Source organism: Centroberyx gerrardi, chromosome 5 (genome assembly GCF_048128805.1).
Source record: "Centroberyx gerrardi isolate f3 chromosome 5, fCenGer3.hap1.cur.20231027, whole genome shotgun sequence".
Taxonomy (NCBI): Eukaryota; Metazoa; Chordata; class Actinopteri; order Beryciformes; family Berycidae; genus Centroberyx; species Centroberyx gerrardi.
The window spans coordinates 30,242,236-30,262,195 of NC_136001.1; the positions used below are offsets into that span (position 1 = coordinate 30,242,236).

The 19,960-nt window shown below is 44.7% G+C and overlaps 1 protein-coding gene across 1 annotated transcript in view; it reads left to right on the forward strand.

Annotated features, from left to right (window-relative positions):
• Window positions 1-13,930, forward strand: part of cntn4 (contactin 4) — an 81,704-nt gene extending 67,774 nt beyond the window's left edge. The window contains exons 12-22 of the mRNA XM_071919939.2: window positions 5,476-5,651; window positions 6,877-6,997; window positions 7,599-7,757; window positions 8,695-8,844; window positions 9,461-9,531; window positions 10,948-11,182; window positions 11,488-11,603; window positions 12,508-12,694; window positions 12,785-12,897; window positions 12,986-13,154; window positions 13,574-13,930. Coding sequence (XP_071776040.1) covers window positions 5,476-5,651; window positions 6,877-6,997; window positions 7,599-7,757; window positions 8,695-8,844; window positions 9,461-9,531; window positions 10,948-11,182; window positions 11,488-11,603; window positions 12,508-12,694; window positions 12,785-12,897; window positions 12,986-13,154; window positions 13,574-13,665 — 1,589 coding nt within the window. The 3' untranslated portion in view covers window positions 13,666-13,930. The remainder of the gene's footprint in view (window positions 1-5,475; window positions 5,652-6,876; window positions 6,998-7,598; window positions 7,758-8,694; window positions 8,845-9,460; window positions 9,532-10,947; window positions 11,183-11,487; window positions 11,604-12,507; window positions 12,695-12,784; window positions 12,898-12,985; window positions 13,155-13,573) is intronic.
• The last annotated feature ends 6,030 nt before the right edge of the window (window positions 13,931-19,960 follow it).

Genomic DNA, 19,960 nt, shown 5'->3' on the forward strand with positions numbered 1-19,960 from the left:
AGAACAGTGATCTGCTAAAATAGCATTTGGCTATTATTTTTTTGTCCATTTTGTCATGTAGTTGCTATAGAAACCTGGACTAATTGACTTTCTTCTGGACACTTTGAAAAGCATCGATTTAATGTTAATCTTTATTCTGAGCATAGCAACGAGAAGGACGTGATATATCTATCTTCTCTTTTCACCAGAAAAACACGTCACGAAAAGTAGGAAAATGTAAAAAAAAAAAAGAAAAACTCTGTACCGGCTCTCTGTCTCCTGTAAATCACCATCAAGGCGTGTTTCCTTTTTCTGTTGAATTATAAAGGACAGATTTCATATATTATAAATGCTTGAAAGTCAGCAGCAGTCAAGGATGTGGAGAGAGAGCTTAGAGTGCACCTTGCCACTGATTTATGCTGATGCCTCACTCCGACTCCCATTCATGCCCCTGTCATTCCCTAAAAACCATGTGAAAATAAAACATAAAAATACCTTTGCGTACCTGAAGTGAAGACATTAACAGCGTAAAATGTGACTGTATATGTGTTTTTGCACATGTATGTTAATTGCTGTGAAATTTTAAACATGGAGCTCCGCTTCTTGACATAATGAAAAGCGCTGTATTGCCACAATCTGCCAGCCTCCTTTACCCATTTATCACACACTGTGAAATGAAAACGGTTCAGAACCCCCAGCCACTGTGTGTGAGTAGGTGTGTGTGTGTGTGTGTGTGTGTGTGTGTGTGTGTGTGTATTCGGTGGGGGGGCTGAAACCTGCTGCTCTCACTGTAGGTTCAGCCTGATGGCCTATATGTGATTTTCCAATCAAGCTGCAAGGAAACACACTCACATATGTCTTCTCGGTATAAATAGACGCCGCTGTTATCCAGTTATTATTCCTGCGAAAGGGAATACGGGTCTTATTTGACATTCTCTCTCACCGGTTTCCTTCCCCCTCATCACACGCAGAAAGCTGTTTTCTCCAGCTGATGTACAAATGTTCCTGTATATGATCTCGTGCCTCTCTGTCACAATCGATATTGTTTGGAAGATGGGATGGGGTAATTTACATGCGCTGTTTCGTGGCGGATTGGAAACCTGTTTAGCTTGGGGGGGGGGGGGGGGGGGGGGATTTCTGTTGCGGGAGCAGCCCTTATGGGAGATGACAGTAGTTTATTCAAATTGACTTTGGTGATATGAATACTGAAAAATACCTGTCAAAAAGCATTCATTGTCTCCTGCTGTGAATGAGCCACCTAGCAAACAGCGGAGGAGCAGTCACAACAGATGAGCTCTGTTAATGTCCCCATTATTCCAACACTGGGGGGATATTAGCAGATTAATTGCACTTGATTATAGATGTGCTCTCTGAATTTTGATTACACCGGAGATGAGCTGTTGCAATTAGGCTCGCCTCTGATCATTACAGATGGTCAGTGAACTCAAAACTTCTGAGAACAGACTGAGTTCACTTCTGCAGAGCGTCGAGGCGGTTCATCTTCTAGCTGTCTGACAAAGGATTTGCATGCCCTTGTTATGGAGCTACACAGACGGCAACAGCAGAGCCAAAGGAATGAATGGTACCATGTTTCCAATTGTATTTAAGGCCATTTGCTGTTCTTTGTTGTGATGAAAATGCTTTAACAAAAAGATTCGCCGGGCTCAGCAGGTTATCGCAATGAGCCTAACACTCAATCCAGCAAGGTGGCACCGGCCATTGCTTTTGTCACTTTCCCTGGTGTGATTTTTTCCTTTTTTTTCCTTTTTTTTGCAGTTGTAGGACAGAAGATAAATTGTGGCATCAATTTACGTGCTGCTCTTTCACCAGGCTGGGTGGAAGAAACCGACCTCGAAAAAGCATTCCAATTTCATACCAACTTCTGGGAGGTATTTCTCTAACAAAAGCCTCCCGTCTGCGTTCGGCGGGAGCAGCTATGTGAGAGCGACTATGACTGTGTGATTTCTGAGAGCCGTATAGAAAAATAATGAGCAACCGTCTGTCAGTGATCAACAGCAGGTTGTTACAGATGTGCCACTGCGGAGCATATGAATGCAGCGTCGAGAGCAGCTTGCCTGTATCTGTTCAAGTTTGTCCTTGAGAGACTCCTGAACTGTCCTTCTTTGGTTGGTTGATTTAAAAGACAAGGAAACAGAAATTAGAATGATTTCTCAAAATGCTCACTCATGTTAGTTACAAAATCGTCTGAGGGATTACACTGAGGGTTGAAGGGCCATTTCAGCACCGTGGAATGCACTGCATAAGACGTTACAGCAATTTACCTTCAGTTAGATGGACTGAAACTTGGCCTGACCCCGTGCCAGCAGATTTTCTCCATGGGCAAAGGCGTCGACCCACCGGCGAAAAAACCATTTCACAGAGAAATTCGTGTTCTCTTGAACCTGCATGCCTACGGTTCAGCCGCGTGAGTCTCGGCTTGAAGGGTTTGGAGGGCGAGGGCTTTGCTCAGGTAAACCGTCTTCAAAATCCCAGTTCCACACGGCACGTGGCTCTTCAGTGCGCTGCCCTATGCATTATTCAAGCTCACATCACTCGCCTTGTGTGAAAAAAAAACTATAGAATATATACACCAGGGGAGAGCACGCGCTTACACACCCCACCTTAGACCATTAAAGCTGGGAGAGATTCTCTACAGGGGGTCAGCCCCCCTGTCTTTGTCCTCCGTAGGGGTGTGTGAGCATTATTCATGATGGCTGCAGTTTGTGGGGAGAGCGGTGAGGCTGGCTGAGGGAGGCGTGTCAGCGCGCCTTGGAGAGGGGTGATTTAGTAACCGTTGGCCCGCTCCGTTTTCTGGTCGCCCAAGACAATCTTATTGTTACCCAATTTCCATGTCTCCCCACTCTGAGCCGGTGTCAGTACCTTATCTGTTCGGCTGTGTGTGGTGGTTCCATGATTTCTTCTATTTCTTCTCCTTAGAATATAGAGTAGAGTAGGGATGGGATGATCGGCTTATCTCACAATACGATTCCTATGCGCGATATGCGGTTCACGATCCGATAAAACCACGATACGATGTAATAAATACAAGTTCAACATCAACAAACTATGACGGTGCAGAATTCTGTTTATTTCTGAGCCACAGATCTTTCTAGCGATGGCATTGGCTTGATAGAATGTAAACAATTTAAAAAAGTCATTACAAAGTGCAAATAATATAATTTGGATGGAGAGTTTGTGAAATTGTGATGGGCAAGCCGTCTCATTCTTGATTACTACAGCAGAATAAAATGGAGATAATATCACCATTCATTTTTCTGCCCCACGATACGTATTGTCACATTTTTGTATTGCAATACAATAATATATAATTTCGATATATCGTCCCATCCCTAATATAGAGGTATCGCCTTATGATTCTTGTAAAACTTTGATCGACATGTTTCAAGGCTAGAAGTCCAACCATTTGCTGCATTTTGCAAAAAAAAAAGATTTATCCATTTCTTATTAATTTGCTATATTAATCTGCGATTATGAAATGAACAAGCTAAAGTAAATGGGTTCATAAAAGCAAACGTATCAATCATAAAAGCTAGAGCATCACTCAATTAAATTCCTGAGCGTACTATTGTTTGTTTCAGCGTTGTTTTTTTCCCGAATTGAAAAATGTCTGGTTTCTTATACAGATATATATATATATATATTGTATCGGTGTACTTAGATCAGGCAGTTGGCCTTCTAAAACGCCATTCTCAGGCGGAGAAATCAAAGGACCCAAACACATTAGGTAGCTGAACAGAACAGTAATGTAGCGACACCGGCTGACCCAACCTGGAAGCGATCCCCAAAGTGCCGGAGAGTCTGTCAGCCCGCTAACATGCTCTCTGTCTTGCCTCTGATTGACCCTGCTAAGTGAGCGGGCTACTATCCTCCCGTTTACAGTGGCAGTAGGTAACAAGGCATTATACAAGATAGATATCAATCAAATTATGCTCAAGAGCCCAGTGTGGGGTTGTGTAACCAACCTTGGTTGTCCATATAATCTGTCACAAATGATGATAGAGGAGGGTAATAAGGGAGCATATTCCCATCGTCATTGTCACAATGAATCCCTTGGGGCGGCGAGAGACCAGGCATCGCATGCAGCATGGAGCGGAGCTCACAGCACAAAGGAGGCAAATGCACCCGACCCCACTGGAGTAATAATAAAGCCAATACATGTTTACAGTATGTTGCATCCAGAGATAATGACTGTTCCTACGTATTTCCCTCTAGATCCTTCCTGAACCGTCTTTCTTTTGTTTCTTCTACCTTCTCCTCTTCTCATCACCTGTCTCACGATAGAGACAAATGCAAAATAGACCTGGCACTTTTAAAAGAAGTGCGTTTCTTTACGCTAAGGAAATGGATTCTTACTGTCGGAGGGATGATTTTCTACGTCCATGCTGTACTGATGCTACAAGGTGCAGCTGTTGCTTTCTACGCGCCTCTTGGTGTCCTATCTGCAAGCCTTGAATGGCTCCAGAAACAGAGCAGACACAGACGCCTGAATGCCTACTGTGTGCTATTACGACATTTTTACTGTGCCGCTGTAGCTCAGCATTTAGCCTCAACAATAGGGGATTGGGGCTTTCAGACACCCTTTCATTGTGTATATAACAAAACCTACCAGCTGATAGCACTCTGGCGTGATATCAGAAAACGACTAGATAAATCACATTGGGAGTGCATGGCGGTGTGTGTGTGTGTGTGTGTGTGTGTGTGTGTGGAGAGGGAGGCGGGGTGGAGGGGGCCAATACAATGAAGGTATCGAATTCACTCTGGATGAAGACTGCACTGCCGGCACTTTCTACATGAATCTATGCCTGTCCAGGGATCATTTGCCATGGTTAATTTAGTCTGTGTGCTCAGAGTGGCAATTTCAACCAAGTAATCACAGCACCCCCAAGAGGGAGACCGGCGTCGTGCACCACCAGAACAAAGCCTCCTCGTTTTCCTCTCATCTCGCCTCTCTCACGTCCCTTTTACCTACGTTCCTCCCCCGCCGCTCACACACGAGTGGCGATAAGGGATGTCGCCTCGTTCCCATGCGATGCCATGGTAATGCCCCGCATGCGGAGGCTCGAGAGGCGGAGTAGTGACAACTTGAAGAAGTGCTCACTGGTGTTTACTATTGGTGCGTTTCTAGTTCCTAGTGGTGCGTTTTGGGAATTCGGGGTTGATCGGGGAGTTCCGGGCTCAAGGCTGAGCTGACAGTGACACATGGAGGCTCCTCCGGATGCGGGAGAGACAAGTCTCTCAGTCCCCGCAGAGACGAGCTCAGGCCCGAAACTAATACCAGTTACTGTAGCTTTGCGCCCTAGTTTGCTGTGTGCTTTGTCCCGTATATCCTTCTATTAACTGAGCCTGACATATCCATAAGGATGATGGAAGGGCTCGGCTTTTACGAAGCCATTTTGTGTACAGAATTTTAATGCCCGAGAAAAAGGGGAACCGAACGGCGCGTTTCAACGGGTGCGAACGTGTGCTGTGTTTCAGAGCCGACCGCCATCACCACCCCGGCCTCCACGCTGGACGTCACCGTGGGCGAGAGCGTGGTCCTGCCCTGCCAAGTGAGCCACGACCCGTCCCTGGAGCTCAAGTTCACCTGGTTCTTCAACGAGCAGCTCATCCACTTCGGCAGCCACGGCGGATACTTTGAAAAAGTGGGCGGGGTAAGTCCATGACGGTTGCAAGGTTCTTCACGCTCATTTATAAACAAGCCGGCGTGGCGTGACAGCGGCGCCGTATTGCTACAGTTTTTACACCGTGCTTGTCAGAGGCCCTGGAATACATAATGAATAATTAAGACAAATCCTAACTGTAGTGTGTGTGGAGGAGTGCTTACTGCATATTTTATTTGTGCCACGGTGCCCTCATAAAAATCCACCATCAAAATACATTGATTTTTCAACCCCTTCAGAGATTCCATTGAATAAAGGTCAGGGGGTGACACTGAAGATTCATTGGTACATCAATATTATACTTCTCTTCTTTTAGCGGGGTCATAATAAATTCAGCCGCAGTGCAGAGGGAATGTTTGTATCAAGTGTATTATTTATGGCCAGAAAATTGCTGCCTGTGGTTTATTTTAAAATTAAATTTACATATACAGCCTGCAACCAGTCTCACTCAGCCACTGTATACTTTAAAAGGCTCAAAGCTTACATCTCAGCATGTGATACTCTGGCTTAGCTTTTTTTTTTTTTTTTTTTTTTTTTTTTTCTGAATTAAAAGAAAGAAGAAAAAATGTGTTTAATCAGAATTTATTAGATGTGTCTTTCCTGTCTGCTTTTGGTGTTTTTCTCTTACTGTAATTTACACTCTCGTCGGCCTAATAAATTGCTGCACATCTACCAGCCACTAAATAGAAATCTCAGTGCCATTGTGCCACAGCTTTTTGCCATGGCCACTTTATTACAAAACCTGCTTTACTCTGATTAAATGATACTGTAGGAGTGGGAATTGCAATTAGCGATGGAATAAAAGGGTCCTTGAAATAACTAGCTATTGAACTAGCCATTAGGCTACTCTTCATAGCTGAAATAGTGAAAAGGGCTATACCACAACCAAAATCAAGGTACTTTTCCCCCCAAAAAATTTATAATTATAGTGATTAAGTGTAAGTGCGCTGGCTGGCTGCCCAATATACTGTATCCATTTTAGAATGTGGAAAGAATGGCTGTGTGAGGAGTGATGGATTTATTGTTCCAGATACACGTAGATGAGAATGGGCTTTCTGTTCGGCTGTTTTTGTTCCCATGCGGTTGGCAAGTCAGTATTGTTCTTGAATTACAATAGCTTACCATACCATGTTGCTCATAGAAACTGTGTGTGTGTGTGTGTGTGTGTGTGTGTGTGTGTATATGTGTGTGTGGTTGTGCATGTGTTGAATGACAGCAGCATTCGGCTGGAGACATTATGATTCGAAACATCCAGCTGAGGCATGCAGGGAAATACACGTGTGCTGTGCAAACCAAGGTGGACAGCATTTCCATTGCTGCTGACTTGGTTGTCAGAGGTAAGCCATGACAGTCCGTACCTATTGTACCGTTGCTTTGACTACTAATGGATATGCTGCATGGTTCAAATGAACACGCTCATCTTTAAAACTGTAATTTAAAGGCCTCCGGGTGATGTGGTAATTGGAAAAGTGATTTATATACAATATTCATGCTATAAGGGACGCAGTATTTCAGCTACCTATATTTAAGATTACAAAACAGTTGATTCATTTCTCAGTCATCTACTGCTGAAGGAGGTAGGAGGATTTGTTGGGGATCCATGTTTAGTTTGAGTGTGAGTGGTTGTGCCTTGCTGATGAAGATATGAAGGGATCACATGAAAAGATGGGCAGATAAAGATGTTTCCCTCTTTGAGATAAAAAAAAAACAAAAAAAACCCCACTGTCTAATTAGACCGAATAGTTCCCCAAGGTTTCCCATCGAACCGACTTCACTACAGTCGCTGCAGTTGCTAAGAACACGACTCCCTCTCCACCATCTTTCCACATCTCCCCGATTTACATTTCCTTACTCCCCCCCCCCCCTTTTCCCTTCTCTCCATCTGTCTCTCTATCTCTCTCTCTCTCCCCTCGCCTGCCTGGCTATGCCATCTATCAGGTCCCCCGGGGCCCCCCACCAGCATCCATGTAGAAGAAATCACCGATACCACAGCCTCTCTGTCCTGGAGGCCTGGTCCTGATAATCACAGTCCAATTACGGCATACACCATCCAGGCCAGGACACCGTTTTCCCTCGGGTGGCAGGCTGTCACCACAGGTAAGCTCTCTCCAACCAGCCGTGGCCTCCTCCAATCACATGGAGGAGGCCGCTCTTCATTCTCCCTCGCCTGTGAGAATATTGGAGATGTAATTTTTACCCCGGCGCCAAATGGCACGCAATTGTACCGTGACCATTGACCGCCGTTTTATCGGACTCCGGGGAAAGATCCTGAAACATGGATCTCATCCCGATGATGAACCTTGTTGCCAAGGCTGTAATTTGATAGCGTAGTTAAGTGATAGTACCGGTGGAGAGTGAGCGTAATTTTTCCCTACATCCTCTTTAATGGGGCCCTGAACGTTCACGCATGGTTGGTGTAATGTGCATTATCCCGCACTGTATACCTTGTTCCATTGATATTTTTGTGAATTAGGGATACTTTTATGTTTTAGCGGCGTCATTGATTTACCACGTCAGGATCATATCCTTGATACGCATTTACCTCATGACCTTGTAGGTAAATGGAGCTCCTCCATAGATCGACTTTTGGCCAAATAAGTCAGTCCTATTAACTGTTATGTGACGAGTAGAATGGTAGCAGTTTCACCTCGATTGGTTCAATATTTTGTGCATTACGATGCTTTTAAGATGATGCCAAGCTACCATTCAGTAAACAGACACCGTGTGTGTTAGCGTGCTTTGTAGAGAGCTAAATAAATGCTGTTGCACAATGTTACATTGATCGAAGAGTTCCCGTGCAAAACTGTCAGCGTATCCCTTTAAGGTGTGATTGTTTTGTCTTTGGAGTTCATATGTGCATCGTGTGTCCTTGTGAGGGATTACACCTGTCCTGTGCACCTGTGGTGGAGTCTCACCAGGCCTGTCAGCCTGGAGGACAGTCGACTGTTGATGCTAAGTTGACACACACACATACACACACACAGACACACAAAGTGGGGTGATACTGAAGAGGGCGCGGTGTGTTTTATGCCAGTTCCTGAGGTGGTGGGGGGCCGCCGGCTGACAGCTACAGTAATAGACCTGAGCCCTTGGGTGGAGTACGAGTTTCGCGTCCTGGCAAGCAACGCCATCGGGACGGGCGAGCCCAGCAAGCCGTCCAAACAAGCAAGGACAAAGGAGACCTGTACGTACCGCATGAACAGAAAAAAAAACTTTCCCAGTGTCCCTTTCAAACAAGTATGTCTGTTTTTTTCCACTGAGAATTACATCATTTTCATCATTTAATGGGTTTTACAGCTGCACCAGACAACATTTCTAATTGAGACCCCATAGATTCACCCTATTTGACCCACCCACAAGAAATTATGAATCGATCTTAAAGGGAATGTTCAGCGATTTTATAAGCCTACCCTATTAATATCCTATTAGTATCCTTTGGTATAAAGCTGTTGCCTAGTGCAGCTTTAAAGGAATAGTTCACCCAAAAATGAAAACGTTATCATTATCTACTCACCCTCATGTCAGTCCAAACACCGGTGAAGTTTGTGTGTCCACACAACACACAGCGAGTCAGCTAGCAGCTCCATGTCGGCCTCGCCCAAAACAACTGAAGTGAAGTGAAACAACTGAACTGCACTGAAATAATGACAAAATCTTCATTTTTGGGGTGAACTATTCCTTTACGTCTGTCATGATGTCATGGTGTAAAAATATGCAGGCGCCTTTTCAGTAGTTGTGTTATCAATAGTGATTGAGGCGTTGTGTGAAGAGGGCTAAGCCGATCCGTCTTCCTCCCCCAGCTCCGAAGGTCACACCAGCCAATGTGAGCGGAGGCGGCGGCAGTCGCTCCGAATTAGTCATCACATGGGAGGTAAGCAAGCTGGCGCAGGACCCCCTCACCCATGGAGGAGGGAACCAGACGTCATTATTCTCTGCAGATGTGGGCCCTTGTTTCATTAATAACAGCTGAACGGCTTAATGTATGGCATTTCATTTTTAAGAACAGAGAGGCAATAACTGCTGCTGTCACCCTGGGGGAGAGAAAAATGCCTTTGAGGTTTCAATAAGATAATTAAACAGAATGGTTCCTTCGAAGTCCCGAGCAACTTTTTTCAAAGATTGTTTTCCAATCTCTCTTTTTTTTTTCTTCCTCCCTTCCCTCTCTCCATTCTTTCCTTCCTTCCTTCTTTCTTTTTTTTCTTTCTTTCTTTCTTTCCCTCTACAAAGCGCCCGTTTATCAAGCCGGCTCCAAAAGCTTATTTACTCTGGCTGCTTGAAATCATCAGCCCCTGCTGTGAAAGTTTTCACTGAATGAATGTTGATGTTTCAATATGCAAGTTCAATTAAAGTCTAACTTCTGCTTAACAAAGCGCTCATTTTGCCTCAGCTCTGAAGATACCTCGGGCACTTTTCCATTTGACGTAGCAGCAGAGATGGAGTATTTTAATGGCTTTAAAATGGTGCTTACACAAAAAGGAGAAATGTATGTCGGGCATTTCTACTCGGGTAGTTGCTGTAACCCAGAACAAAGTTCAAAGCCCAAGGTGAAAAGAAAATCAAATGCTTTTTATATGACTATGTATCTTTTAGTGGCTGGGAGTGTAGAGGGTTGGTTTATAGAATGAAGTCAGCAGCTATAAATGCATGATATATGGTGTGCTATGGCTCTTAACAATAGCTGAGTTAAGGTACCGCACTGAGGGCACTGTGCTATTAGTGGATGTGCCCATTACTAGTACTGGTACATTGAGACAATAACATTTGAAAGCCTTGGTTGTCTTCTCAAACTGGGTTGCCCTTCAAGATGAATTATAAACTTCAGCCACTGTATAAGTGAGTGAGCAAGTTTTAAATTAACACATAGTAAGTGATTCTATACACAAAATGGCATTGAAAACATATCTGTTTAAAGAGTATCCCAAACCTAAATCTAAATCCTGACATCTAATGGTGAAAAGTAGAGTGCTGAACTGGCCATCTGCTATTGGCTGGTCTTTGGTACCAGGTGATGTCACCACCTGTTGTACTCTATAGAAGGTGACATCTCCTGGCACCAAAGATCAGCCAATAGCAGATGGCCAGTTCAGTACCCTACTTTTCACCATTCGATGTCAGGCTTCACACAGATTTAGGTTTGGGGGTTAGCTACTCTTTAAAAAGAAATGTAGATTAATTATTTTGGCCGGTAAAACATATTCTTAGCAGGTACATTTTTGTAGCTCACCAGCCCTTGGCGGGCGAGCCAGAAAGTTAATGTGGGACACTGTGTTTATCTGTTCTTCTGCAGCCTGTTCCGGAGGAGCTGCAGAACGGGCCGGGGTTCGGCTATGTGGTGGCTTTTCGGCCCCACGGTGCCACGGGCTGGATGCAGGCTGCCGTACCTTCTCCCGAGGCCTCCAGATACGTCTTCAAAAACGAGAGCATCCAGCCCTTCTCGCCGTTCCACGTGAAGGTCGGGGTTTACAACAACGAGGGGGAGGGCCCGTTCGGAGCCGTCACCACCATCTACTCGGCAGAAGAAGGTGCGTAACAATGTCATGTCACGCACAACACGTCATGGAGAAGCTCTACCTCCTGCACCGTGTGTGTACCGCAAACTAGATCCAAACGGGCTCTGAGCCATTGCAGCCATAACTGTGATCTTGCTGCCCATGTACTTCTATCGGTATTTGCAGATGCCCCCCCCCGGCCACCCGTACTGCCCTCCCTCTGTTGGTTCGATGAAACAAATTGTTTTGAAGCAGCTCTGACGGTCCCACTTTGAGGGGGTCATCAAAGCTCAGTATTACTTTTAAAATCATTTAAAGTCTTTATACATTAACTCCAGAGCCTGGCCGAGCGCCCACCAGGATCCGTGCCAAGAGCCTCTCTGCGTCCGAGATTGAAGTTTCATGGAAAGCTCTGCCCTGGAACGCTAGCAAGAGAAGAGTCCTGGGCTACGAGGTGAGCTACAACTAAATACCCTTGTTTGTGTTTGCTTCCACGCGGGCTGCGAGTGTGTGCGTGTGTGTGCGTGTGCGTGTGCACATAGCAACTAATGCTGTTGAATCTTGTTCTGTTCTATTATTGATGAGCGTTTCAGGCTCATGCACCTTGGGCATAGGAGATAATAGCTTGCTGCATGCGTAATGGTCCAGCCTAGTCCCATGCCTGTGGGTTTAGTTGTGTTTCTCTTGTTGCTTACCTAAGTACTGTAACCACCCTGATTAGCGTGCTGATGCAATACACCGAGGGATACAACGTTTAGCCTCTAATCCACACAACAAAGTAGTTTCAGACACTGGCTTTGTGCTCAGTTAGTTCTTGTCATTTTAATTCTGTTCATTATTGAAATTCAATATATGAACAAAGGCCCTGTTTTCATCCACGGATTGCATAAAGTGCCAGAATTATAAATTGTTGACCACTCAATGTCAACAGAGGAGCAGGGCCTGAGCAAACCGTTCCTGTGAGGAAAGACAAATTATATTTGTGCTGTCAAGCGTGCCAGCTATTTCAGCCCTGACACCCGGGTGACAAAGAAAATCTGTTATCAGTGGAAGATGATGGCTGGGGATTTTTGAGGATTCTTTTTCCTCCCCTGTTTTTTGCATATTTGACTTCGGCTTGTACCACATAACGTAAACCGCGCCACGCTTCTGGTAGGCAGAACTGCAGTACAGAGGACATGGTGAGCAAAGGGTACATGAGGTGACACACTGCCAAAGGTTGTTTTTGGACCAATTTACAGTGCGCTAGCGTCCGGTTTTCAGTTTTCAGTTCATTGACGGGGCATAACAGAAGGCTTTTAAAGTGTCCGTCGTGTTTCTGCATTCATGTCTGCGGTTCTGCCCTGTCGGTTTTCCAGCTGAGGTACTGGAGTAGAAGTGAAAGGGAGGACACAGCCAGCGTGCAGAGGACTGTAGGAAATCAAACGTCCACCATTATCCGTGGGGTGAAAGGCAGCACCACGTATTACATCTCAGTGAGGGCGTACAACACCGCTGGAACGGGGCCTCCCAGCTCCACTGTCAATGTCACGACCAAAAAGCCACGTAAGTGTTGGATCTAATTATGACTACCGCTCGCTCTCCGCCAGCGGTCGACTTTTGTTTGATGTGAATAATGCGTTTCTCTCCCCTCAGCACCCAGCCAGCCACCGGTCAAAGTGATGTGGAACACATCAAACTCCAAGATTATATTGAACTGGGAGCAGGTCAAAGCCCTGGAGAATGAGTCAGAGGTCACCGGGTACAAAGTAAGGAGCCGCTCATGTGGTTTTTGGTCAGAAAATAGTTTCTGCCGTCTTTCTGACTTTTGATTTGGCTTGTGCGCTCCGTCCTCAGGTGCTGTACAAGAAGAACCGACACAGCCGCCCCAACGTCATGGAGACCAACACCACCTCAGTGGAGCTCTCCTTGCCCACTGATGAGGAGTACATCATCCAGATCAAACCATTCGGAGAGGGGGGGGAAGGCAGCAGTAGCAGGCAGATCACCATCCCAAGAATACCAGGTCAGTGGAGAGCGAGCTACTGCACCTCCCCCATGGGCGAACTGAATAATCCACTCCCATGCTGCTGTCTCGGCTTGCCAGAACAGATTAACTATCATCATCTCCAGAGGAACACAGAGAGAGGGGGGGAAATAATTTGGTACATGAGACATTGTGTAATTATGGCCTCTACGTGAGGCCGTAATGCGAGTGTTGCATGAAAAGTTGGGCAATTTATTTAGAATACTTACGATGCCTCATTCCACAGCTCGAGTAATAACTCTCAAGGATTTTGGAAACAAATGCGCTCAGGCCTTGATTACTTAAAGCACGCCGGAGAGGCGGCAGATTAGAGAAATGAAATGCCAAAAAGTCTGTTTTTTTGTTTTTTTTTCACTGTGAACACACTAACAGCCTCATTCTTTTCAATACCTTTTCAGGTCCCAACGCAATCGGCTCAGCATCCAAGGTCTCCACTCTATCAGCCCTCAGTACAATAGCACTGTCTTTCACAGCGCGGACATCTTTATGACAAACAGCTCCCAGCAGACATTGCATCTGATGTGGAGACAGCTCTACCGCGGAACGCAAACACAGCCCAGTCTGGTGTAACTAGATCCATTCATTTAGATTTTAGAGGCAGGAGGAAGACGCTGGCGAAAAAAGAAAAAAAAACAAAAAAGCAAAAAAAAAAAAACATGCCATTGAGATGACAGGGAAAGAGCCCACTTCAGCACCCAGGCTAAGTAAAGGAGATTGACCGATGTCTTGACTCTGTTGTTACCAAAGCAGCTTTCATAAAAAAAAAAAAGAAATAGAAAAAACATCTTATATGCATCTTTTTGTATGACATGTTGAGCTTTTATAGATTTTTTTGAATCAATTCGAAATTGGTCTGGGCTTTTTGTAAAAGGCAACGGTGTGAGAGGAATTAAGTGCATGGCGAATAACACGATCAAATTTTAAAGTCTGGAGGTTAAGAATGTTATTTGACAGCGCACCTTCTGTCTTCTGAAGCAAGATAAGACTTGTAACTGTGGTTCTATGTCAACGACCAGAGTTAGAGTTTTCTTTCAAGTGAATGAACTGTTAACTGTTATCTGTTAATTTAATCGTACATTTATGCATATTTTGTTTTTCAATATTTCAAAAACATTGCACTTAAAGGACTGTGCTGACTTTTTGGGAGTTTGGCCCATTGCTCACCTTATCCAGTATGTGAAGAGAAGATTGGCAACAAAATTGTCTATAGCTCTGTCAGGTGCGCAAGCTAACACTTTAGCATACAGTATGTTATGTAATCGCAGGCGACTAGCATCATCCGAAAAGTGAGAACATTAGAACTTGTAGCAGCTCTGAGGCTGGGATTGGTAAAATAGACATGAAATTTGATGAAAAGAACTCACTTTCAATGGCAGAAGATCTCTTTTCCCACAAGACTTCAGTGTTTTGTTGTGAGTGAAGTTAGCTAGAAAGCTAAAGTTTTTTTGCGCTGTTGATTCGTGATCGTGACGGACTTCACTAACGACGAAGATTGAGATTTTGTTTTCAGAAGTTATGAATCTACAGTCCATAGAATAAAGACCAATACCAACTTTGGTTGACTAAAAGATGTATCTTCATACTTTGGGTAATGCTAACCGCAGAGCTATCTACCGGAGACGCAGAGATGATTTTGGTGCCAATCCTCTCTTCAGATATTGGGTGACCAACGGGCCAAACTCCCAAAAAGTCAGAGTAGTTCTTTAAGCCATCCATATGACAAATACTGGACTTGTCATCAGAAATAGGACCACGCCATTTAGGAGAGTATCTCCCCTGGGTTCCTCTACCTTGGCCATTGAATTGCACTGGTGACCGGACCCTTGTGGCTGTCTCATGCTCCTCATTCTTTCAGTTAGCCCTGTGTCTAGAGCTATTCTTTGCCTTCTGTGTGCCTCATCATATGTTCAAAATCCTCAGGTCCTTAAAGAGCCTTAACTTATCATATAAAAACATTAGAAACATAGAACTATGAAGCAGCCGCGGTGATGTTTACATGCTGCTGTGTTGATAGATACTATACGTCGTCGGGAGCGGGGGCCGGCGTCCTTTGTACGATGCTGAGGTTACTGAGGTTAGTTTGAACGGCATTTTGCTGTATCGCATGGGTTATTGGCAATATGCGAAGCCTGGTACATTTTTATGGGTGTGCATTCTTAATTAAAGACGATGCTGCTGATCTTTTCCTTTTCCCATAGTCCTCTGATGCCATGTGAGACTGCTATGGTACAGTGGTACAGTGCAGTCCGTATGTAGCTTGTAATCCAGTTAAGTGCAGGTAGTTTGTAGTACTTTGAAGGGAAGTGTACTGTCGGCTACTGGGTCTTGCTCAGAATCATGCATCAAGAAATGTGTAATATACTGTTTTGTACACTTCAAATCATTTATATAAAAGAACCTTTCTAAAGAGCTGGTTTACTTGGTTTTTATGTAATAACTCTGTTTCATACTGTAGCCAATTGTTGCTCAGCATGACTGTAATTTGTCCCCTCTCTTCTGTCCATCTGCAAACTGACTGAATGGCTTTAGGAAACATGCAAGATTTAATAGGTTTGTGTATATGTGTACCATGAAATTGGAATCATGATCAGCCCATGTCTGTGCTTCTGTCTCAGTCAGGTGTTCTCCTACGCACCCTCTGAGATATACTGGGTCTACTGTCCATATACGCTCTACATGAGGGTTTCCTCTGTTGCTGTTTGTTGTTTATACTGTGTTAATAAAGTTTATTGATTTATAGAACAATGTCAAACTCTATTGACCCATCCCTCGACGCATACCGACCGATTTGAGAATTGACCACACAGTGATGTTTCTCCTCTGGCTCCGGCAAAGATGTGTTCTGGCAAGGTTGGGGGGTTTGTTCAAAATGTGCCTCTAGTTTATTCATCTCTTTTTTTTTTATTTGGCCTGATTTCTGCTCCACTGTTTAGTGCACAGTAGAGAGAGACTGATGGGAAACATAGGCAAGAGAGAAGGGATGACGTCATGTCGAGACCTGGACTCAAGTCTATCGGGTGCACCTTATCCCACCAACCCACAGAGCGCTTCAGTCTTATTGAACATAGAACTGCTATTATATGCATGTATCAATAGGAAAATCACAACAGCAAACAATATATATTTTTAGAAAGGTCGATTTTTTTTGTCCCCAATAATATCACTTAGTGGGTTCAGATGTCTGACATTCAAACAAATAAGCTCTGATATTTTCTTTTGAACCAGAAAATGTGCGGCCATTCGCCCCCCGATCAGTTTTTCCCATCAAACTGTTGACACCCCTATCCCAGATAAAGGGGTCTGGATAAATGCTTCTCTCTTTTATGAATGTTTAGAGGTAAAAGTAGTGAATCTTTTGAGAGAACAGAGCTACATTAACATAAATGCTGAAAATCCACAGCGTTTCCTATCATTTTAGGTTGAAGCTCCTGATATTCTCCAGATTTTGTTGCTCACAGAAAATGCACTAGGTGGCACTAAGAGCACACAGATAGTCTGAGTCAGTGTTCATGCTCATACCCACTGGTTCTATGTGACTGCAAGATGGCAATACAAAACAAAATGATTTCCCTTTTCTTTTTCATTACAGCAATAATGCCTCCATTCCTTTGATATTACAAAAAAAGACCTTTATTTCATATACTGAATGATCTGATGCATGAACTCACCCCGTTCAGTATTGGCCATGATTTCAAAACATAATCCCTCTTCCCCATCTTTTCAAAATCAGAGACGGCTTTTTAATCATACTGAGACATTTATTTATGCATGTATGTTTTCCATTTAGACTGAATGCAAATACAGCAAATACACACCACCAAGCACTAGGGGGAATGTAGAGCAAAAGGCTGTGGAGAATTGAAGGTGGAGGCTAAACTGGAGCAGTTCTTCACGCTCTTCACAAGACGCTCAGATCCATCATCTGCACTACGCTCGGGTTCTACGTTAATGGGGCCAATAAAATGTTTTCGTCCCGTTACTAGTAGAGGACTGCGGTTCAAACCCGGGACTCCTTCTCACTCCGCTCCAATGTCACGGCCTTTACAAGACTGTAATTCACTTCCAGGACGGCCTCGTCTCACCTTGGACTTACGGGACAGGTCATTTCTACATCCACCTCATGGAGATTAACAGCACTTTCAGTTGAGCACAGATAACTGTGGCTTCTGCTCCCATAGCAATGACTCCAAACATAAGGCACCCGTTCATGTGACGTTTCTATTGCACCGCCGTCCTTCGGGGTTTTACTTACTGCCTCGCCCTGCCTATCACTTGAAATGGACTTAACTCAACCACATCCCCCGCTCCTGTTATATTTGTACTGTCGATTTCTACATAATTTACAGGATAATACACAGAAGTACGGATATTTATATACAGTACAGGCCTTCCACCCTTCAACTCGCCACACTGCCTACAGCACACGGCGTCTTTCCTGATGCCCACAGCAGATAGTCGCATTTTCCAATCCTACAACAACGATCAGGCCGTTGGATTTCTTCCCCAGCAGTAATACAGTATTTGTGCTGCTATCATTGCAAGCAAGTGCCTTTACAACAATCCAGTGTCATATGACCAGGTAAAATAAAATAGAGCAGAATAAAATGTACAAATCATTTGTTAGGGGGATCTGTTGTTTCTACGGACACATCGACAGCAGGTAGACAGTTTTCAAAGTATTCCACCTTGGGATGGGGGGGTTGGGGGGTTGGGGGGTGGGGTGAGGGGGGGGGGTTTAGACAACAAGGGGGACAAAGCCATGGTCACAAGTGTTGGAGAGCTCCTTTAAATATCACTAACTCTTGTGTTGGTAAGATTTGGTTATGCTTTTTATACGCATGAGAGTTCACAGTTTTCTCCCTTTAGAGGACAGATAATGAGAATGGCTGCTTATTGCAAATCTCACAAGCAGTGCGGTTTCACTGCTCTGATTAACAGTAGCACAAAGTCGACAATGACAGCAACACTGCGAACGTGAGCCAGGCTCCCTCAGAGGGCTTCGTATGTATGATAAGCGATGCATAGTATAGTATTAAAGGTTATCCAGAATATATTTGAGAGCCGGCGGGGGGGGGGGGGGGGTTGTCGTGGATAGAGACGGGGCTTTAACGCGTCACACTATGAATCCCGGCTTTGTCTGTGAGGGAAGTAGAAACGGAAACGGGGAGGGGGGAAAGCACAGGCCTCACGTTCACCACTCCTATAAATACAAATACAAACTCATACACCATAACTTAAAAGAGTGAATCCAACAGAAAACAAAATGTACCCACGTTATCCTTATGATTTTTGGGCAATTCAGTCACACACACACACGGCTATCTTCCCGAAGCTTGAAAAGAGAGAGAAGCCAGAATCTGGAGAGACGCTTTCTGGAGCCGTCCATTAACAATGAATGGAAGGCTGATTTTAAGGATTTATAGGAACACTGTTTAAGATTTTAAAACCCAAATGAACTGCATCCATATAGCCAGAAAACTCTGGGCATGCCGAAAAAAGTCCAAAAGTCAGCCTCCAATTCACCGTCAGTGCAGCAGCTCCAGATGATTTCTATTCATTACATCACGTATTCGCAACTTGGCACTCCAGTTTCTAGTTTTAGGCGAGATCTCGGTCTATTTTTGAAGATCCCCAGTCAAAACACAGCACTAGATAAATGAACATGACAAGAGATGGTAGTCGCATGTAGACCAAATTGCCCAAGATCATAGGAATCGCACATGAATTCTGTTTTATGATGGGAAAAAAAACAAACAAATCAAGTAAGAAAAAGTAAAAACATATCATCACATTTTGGAAACTTATTAGATAAAATATTATTTATATTAAATTTGCTCTAAAAATCGTAAAACTGTGCCCAAAACGTGTGACCAGCTTTTTTTTTTTTTTGAAGGAGGAGGAGGATGACACCAAAATGAAACGGTAACTGTGGATGGGGGGGGGAGGGGGAGGGGGTAAAATGGGACGAGGACAGTGATGGAGACTGGGACCAGAGCGAGAGTCCAAGCCGATCCCGTCCGCTGAAGTAGCAAAACCGCCGTCCTCGAGTCTCCTCAAGTCTCCTTCAGTCGCCTCCTGACCCGCACAGTTTCTCAGAGGAACAGTTTCTCAGCCCCCCCGTCGTCTCGGCGCTCCTTCTACGGAGTATTTTTCATTCCCTCGGGCTATTTTTTTTTGTCGTTGAGCTGAATCATGCAGATTATAATCATCTAGTATTATACATATCTCATAAACAAGCAAACACTGGACATAAATTAGATCCTCTATAATTGTTAAAAATGTAAAAAGCGAGTAGGACCGGCCGTCGGTTATACTGAAGGTGTCGCGCCGGGAGGTGACGGCGAGCGTTAAAGGCTGCCTCTTTGCCACTTGCACCCCCCCCTCTCCCCCCACCCCGACCCCCCACAACCCCGCTCCTCGGACTCCACCCACCTCTGCTCTCAGGTAGTATTTCATGTATGGCGGCAGCAACGGGTGCAGGCGGAGGCGACCGTAAGATAGGAAGCCGTTCGTGGGGGTTGGGGTATTGACTTCCTCTAGGAATACTGATCAGTGTGTGTGTGTGGTGGGGGGAGGGGGTGGTGGTGGGTGGGTGGGGGGGGGGGCTCAGTCAGTCAATTGGCTTCACCTCAGGCAGAATTACATCATCGAAACTCATCATTCAAGTGAACCCCCCGAGTTCAAGGGAGCCGGCGCCTGTTAAATTAAATAATACGCAATTAAAAGTTGGAGACAAATGAAAAACAGCCGCCGTGTCTGTCTGTAGCAGAACTGTAACGTGGGTA